Source organism: Electrona antarctica (assembly GCF_951216825.1).
Source record: "Electrona antarctica genome assembly, chromosome: 2".
Taxonomy (NCBI): Eukaryota; Metazoa; Chordata; class Actinopteri; order Myctophiformes; family Myctophidae; genus Electrona; species Electrona antarctica.
The window spans coordinates 28,568,075-28,574,074 of record NC_136807.1 but is presented as its reverse complement, the minus strand read 5'-3'; the positions used below and the strand labels follow the sequence as shown (position 1 = coordinate 28,574,074).

General features: G+C 44.4%; 1 protein-coding gene across 3 annotated transcripts in view; it reads right to left on the bottom strand.

Annotated features, from left to right (window-relative positions):
* Positions 1-391: 391 nt before the first annotated feature.
* The window catches only part of LOC306914445 (transmembrane prolyl 4-hydroxylase-like), a 70,656-nt gene continuing 65,047 nt past the window's right edge, over positions 392-6,000 (bottom strand). For all 3 annotated transcript variants that reach the window (XM_079491468.1, XM_079491467.1, XM_079491466.1), the window contains exons 4-10: positions 5,759-5,958; positions 5,236-5,326; positions 4,450-4,612; positions 3,768-3,953; positions 2,438-2,528; positions 1,560-1,683; positions 392-1,225 (exon numbers count right to left, since the gene is read on the bottom strand). In XM_079491468.1, the coding sequence (XP_079347594.1) occupies positions 1,008-1,225; positions 1,560-1,683; positions 2,438-2,528; positions 3,768-3,953; positions 4,450-4,612; positions 5,236-5,326; positions 5,759-5,958 (1,073 nt within the window). In that variant the 3' untranslated portion in view covers positions 392-1,007. The remainder of the gene's footprint in view (positions 1,226-1,559; positions 1,684-2,437; positions 2,529-3,767; positions 3,954-4,449; positions 4,613-5,235; positions 5,327-5,758; positions 5,959-6,000) is intronic.

The window sequence follows — 6,000 nt, the reverse complement described above, 5'->3', positions numbered from 1 at the left end:
GCATGTTTCTTTCCTTCCAAAGCAACATGGCGTCGCCCGTACGGTCTTCGCGTCTCATCCTTCTTAGACTGTCCTTGTATCTGTGTGAAGTATCTCCGGTCTACTTCCTGTATCTGTGTGAAGTAGGTGACTCCCTTAAAGACATGGTATCTCCGGTCTACTTCCTGTATCTGTGTGAAGTAGGTGACTCCCTTAAAGACATGGTATCTCCGGTCTACTTCCAGTATCTGTGTGAAGTAGACATGGTATCTCCGGTCTACTTCCAGTATCTGTGTGAAGTAGACATGGTATCTCCGGTCTACTTCCAGTATCTGTGTGAAGTAGACATGGTATCTCCGGTCTACTTCCAGTATCTGTGTGAAGTAGACATGGTATCTCCGGTCTACTTCCAGTATCTGTGTGAAGTAGACATGGTATCTCCGGTCTACTTCCAGTATCTGTGTGAAGTAGACATGGTATCTCCGGTCTACTTCCAGTATCTGTGTGAAGTAGGTGACTCCCTATCCCTATCTCCGGTCTACTTCCAGTATCTGTGTGAAGTAGGTGACTCCCTTTTTAGGAGACCGGAAGCAGGTTGGAGTCTATTGGAGTGAACGTGAACACAGCTTTTGAACCATTCTATAGTCCCATTGCCACTGATTTTTCAGAAAGACAAATCAGGAGAAAATCTACTTTATTATCAAACATTTTCTGTCCAAGAAATGCTCTCGCGGGGTCTAACACCAGTAAACGGGCGTTCGCGAGATCAGACTTATAAGAGACCATTTGTAGGATTTGTGTACCATTTCAAATATCTTTGGTCACGTCACTTCCCTTCTTACTGTGATTTGTTGAGCGCTATCGAAGCGCCTTCGGTACGTACTCTAACAGTTGACGTTCAGAAATCAGGCTCAAATTGAATCCTCCCAGACTGAGAAGTGGAATAAAAAACAAACAAACAAACAAAAAAAACATGAATGTAGCAAAGATTTACCACCATTATAAAAAATGTGCATAGGCCTGCGTGGCTATAGGTCTTGGTGGAGGTCGCTGTGTGACATGGGGTGGTACTGCTGCTCGTCCATGCCAGGCTTGGCTTCCTGCCTGTGGGTCACCAGTCTCTGGTAGCGTGCCTGCCGCTGCTGGTCCGGGTCCACGTTCACCCAGCTGTTGGCCTCCCATTTGACCCCACGGGCCACCGGGCAGCCTCCGTGGAGAGAGTACTCGTCCAGCTCACCCATCCAACCTGGTGGGCACCCGCAGGAGAGAGGGGGAGAGGACCAGAAACAAAATATGCTCAAAGAAAATGTGCAAAATGTACACCAGAGTAGTTCTCAAACGAGTTTCTGCCAAGTTGATATAAATTTGGCCGCGAAATGTTAAAAAGCAATCAAAATTAAAAAAACAAAATAGCAGATGTACAAGATCACAGCACGGCATGAAGTGACGCGCTGTGAGCTTGTCTGCTATTATTGAATAGCCCATTGTATAAATGGATAAAGTGTTAAAATGATTGTGGCGCTGTATTAACACATTTTGCTGATGGGGACCCTCTTGGTCTCCACTCTCCTCACGCTCACCTCTGCCGTCAGACAGATGGTTGTACCACAGCAGGGCCGTCCCTGTGGTGGGTTTGACTCGTAGGTTCCCTCTGTCACATGTCTGCCGTGTGTCCGTCAGATCCACACCGTCCTGGACAAGTGCCTGGCGCACACATGCACGCGCACACACACATGCACGCGCATGCACGCACGCAAAGAAAGACAGAAGGAAATGAATAAAAATGGAAAACAAGGAAGTGTAGAGCGATCCCACAAGTGTAGAGCGATTTGAATCAGACACTACAAATACATGAACAAGAATTCACACAAAGGGAATAAACAATAACACACTGTGTCACTGTTTTTCCTTTGTGCGCGCACACACATTCCCTGAAGAAGACCTAGTAGGTCGAAACGTTGGATTCTTGTCAATAAATATACAGCATCGTGGCTACGAGTGTGCAGCCTTTTTCTCATTTACTGCCTTAGGCCATCACCTCACCAACACTGGTGTGTTTTGTCTATTTGTCCCAACATGCACCACAGACCAATCAGAAGCATCGGGGTTGATTTCTCAGTTTTGGCACGTCCCACCTACCGTGGAGGTAGGAGACTTTCCAGACCGAGTAGCGAAGTGATCACAGAGTGCAGCGAAACAGGCTGGAAACCAGGCTAACCCATTTTAACTCAAATGTTTGCTTCTGGGAGGAGGTCCCTGAAAGTTGGAACTACATATTTTCAGATGGGGGTCCGCAACCAAATACAGATAATTCTGGGGGTCGGTCCTTGACATGAAATTGTTGAGAACCACTGACATAGAAACATAGGTATTTTAGAAAACTTTCAGGATTTAAGAAGACATTTTGTAGAATCGTCCTCAGGTCTAAATGGGCCAAGAGAGCACAGCACACACCCACCTCCTCCTCAAAGGTACGATTGTCGGCCACAGGGAAGGTGGAGTGTCCACCGTCCTCCACAGAGTTTAGGTAGAACAGCACGGTGATGTACCTGGGATGGATGAAGAGGAACACAAATCACTCACGATTTTTAAAAAATAGCAGACCTACAAGCTACGAGCTTGTAGATCTGCTAATTTTCAATAGCTAAAGTATAACATAATGCTTAGTTAAAACACCAAAAGGGGTTCCCTATGAGCTTGTAGATCTGCTATTTTTCAATAGCTAAAGTATAACATAATGCTTAGTTAAAACATTATGATTCAGGGAATTAATCATTCCCTGAAGAAGACCTACTAGGTCGAAACGTTGGATTCTTGTCAATAAATATACAGCATCGTGGCTACGAGTGTGCAGCCTTTTTCTAATTTTTACGCAGTTTGGGACAAAAACACCAGTTTGACGTCATATCAATGTGCAGTGTGAGCCCACTGTGCTTGGCTGCCACATTCATTGCAGATTCACCGACACTAAACTCGTTACGAGATGTGAATGCAGTGTGTTGGTGCATAAATAAAAACACATTAAGTCACAAGATGTATTTCAATTAGCCACTTGACGTCTCACGTCGTAAATGTTTGTTTAACTGCTGCCCTAAACAAGTAAGTTCTTAATATTGTATCGTTATTAGTTGAACCATGTGAAGTTGTGAACAATGACAGTGAAACTAATGTAACTTTGACTGCCCATTTGTCCACCAGAGGGCACTGTAACAAAGCCCAACAATGCATCAAAGATTCAAGCACCACCAGTGCTTCAGATTGTGTTTAAAATTATACCACACACCAGTTGTGTAAAGTAACAAGTTAATTTACTTAATAAGTACTGTACAACTTTACTTTCCAATACTTTTACTTGTACTCCACTACATCTCGGATCCAAATATTTTACTTTTACTCCACTACATTTATTTGAAAACTTTAGTTACTAGATACTTTGTAGATTTAGATTATTATTACCGAAAAACACTTCAGTCCTATACATTTCGGCCATTTGAAAATAGCCCATCTACAAGATCACAAGATTTTATACATTATACTGAGAGATTCTGCATAAAGAGTACTTTCTACTTTTGTCACTTCAAGTACATTTTTATACCAATACGTGTGTACTTTTACAGTACATTTTGAATTCCGGCCATTTACTTGACGCACACACGCACACGCACACACACACACACACACACACACACACACACACACACACACACACACACACACACACACACACACACACACACACACACACACACACACACACACACACAGACACAGATCACGGCATCAGTTACCTGCATGCGATCTCTGTGAGCGCAGACGTGTTTCCCGCCAGTCGGGTGTGAGCGCAGGTGGTCTCTGAGTGGGTGGGGCTGCTGTGGTGGTGGACGTTGCTGAAGCCTCCGTCCTCATAGCGGATGACCTGCAGCGGCTCGCTCAGCTCCACCAGGGCCGACGGAAGACGGGTCAGTCGCGTCACTCTGGGTTGAAACGGAAAAACAACCCGGGAAAGGGTTTTCAATAAGAGCATGTTGTTAATCCCTTAACCCATTCAGGCCTGACGTCGAAATTAAAAAAAAAAAGTTTTCTAAATCATGACAATTTTCGGAAAGAAAAAGGCACATTTTAACGATTTTTCAAAAATAGCAGACCTACAAGTTCATATGAGCTTGTAGATCTGCTATTTTTCAATAGCTAAATTATAACATAATGTTTAAAACACCAAAAGGGGTTCCCGCCCAAAATGGGTTAAGACCTTTGAGGCAGATTCCACAAATGCCTTCTAAATCGATAAGTTCTCACACTTGGAAAAACTAGCAGAAACTAGCAGATGTCCCGGGGACTTGTTTCTATTGTGGTCCTGTGTGACATGACATCGAACACATAGGAAAGTTCAATGTCAGATTGTCCAGGATGGGGTTAAAACAACATTAAAGTGGCCATTTATAGTGTGTGTGTGTGTGTGTGTTGTGTTACCTGTTCCTAAGAGTGTATAGCACGTGGTGAGATCCGGGCCCTTGGTACAACAACGTGTGTTTGCTTTTTCGTTTGACCTGACCCAGGTGCGCCCCGCCGCGCTGCTGCCCGGCATGCTGGGATACGTCGTATATGTGTCGAAACTCCTCCAAGGTCAGCATACCTGTCAGGAGAGGAGCTTGATAACTTGATAACTATCAGAGGGCAGCTGGAATACAAACCGAGAGATGTGCAGATACTGTATGTGTGGAATTTAATAATCTAAGGTTAGCATAGCAGTCGGCTAGTTACACGTTATATTATCAACCATCTAAAACAGATTCCGTTAAAAGTAGGGAAAGTGATTTTCTTTGGTTAAAATAAGTGTTAAATATATATTCTGAAAGTTCACAATAAAAATGAAGCTCATAAATATCCCCTGAAAATGTATTTTCCGTTTATAAGAGCTGGAGAGACTAGGGGGACCTCTTTTACTGAACAATCACTCTATAGCAGTGATTAGAATATAGTGCTTTAACCTTAAACAACCCAAAAAGGTTTTAAGAAATATAACTTACCCAACCTATAATATTCAACAATGCCCCACCTTCTTATTCCTCCCTCTACAGTATGTACCAGTGAGTGTTATCCTCCCCCCTTCCTCCTGTCCATATCCACTACAAGCTCACAACACAACACATTGGCTATTTCTGCACTACCCTGCTTTACGACAAAGTTATACTTGGGGACACTTAACACAAGTACACACACACACACAAGTGTGTGCACACACACACCTCTACATACCTGCTGGACGTGCATCCAAACTAGTGAGTATCTGCCTCAGGTTGTCTGGGCTCAGCCAAGTCCCGTCCCGAGAGCGCGAGTGACTGATGATCTGGTTCAACACACAACAGCTGCTGGTTCACATCACACCACTGAGTGACCACACACACTCTGAAGTGTTACAATTTGTCACTGATTGTATTTTTTGGTGAGTCACGACGAACGGTAGCTCTGAAAATGATTAGAGGGGAAGTGACGCCTCCTCCCCGCTTCCGTTTAAATCGCGCAAATGTGTCCCATTATAAGCCAAAATAATCAAAGTGAATATAGCTTGCTGCTTATCAGAAATGGACATTCTCAAATAAAATGTAAATATATTTTAAAACATATTTAAATGACGAGCAGGTGGCAGCTTCCATTCTCTGCTTTCATGACGTGCACGGCAGTTCCAGACTCTCTATATATTTATATCATTTGAAGATTGTGGAATAGTTGTCTGCTAAGTACACGAGACTACACGCACTGTCACGCAGTGCAAAGTCACCTCCTGCCTCTGCAGCAGTCCGTCCTGGTCCAGGTCCAGCAGGCTGAAGATCTCCTCCGTGCTGAGGGACAGGCCAGGCTGGCTGCTCTCCTCTGGTGTCCCACTGGGTGGCGCTGTGGGCTGGCTCTCCATTAGACCCTTCAGCTGAGCCAGCTGCACCACCACGCGACACTCCTCCTCCGACAGGAAGTCCGGGATCTCTGACAGGAAGAGGAAGGAACACACAAGCGGGAGGTGTTTAG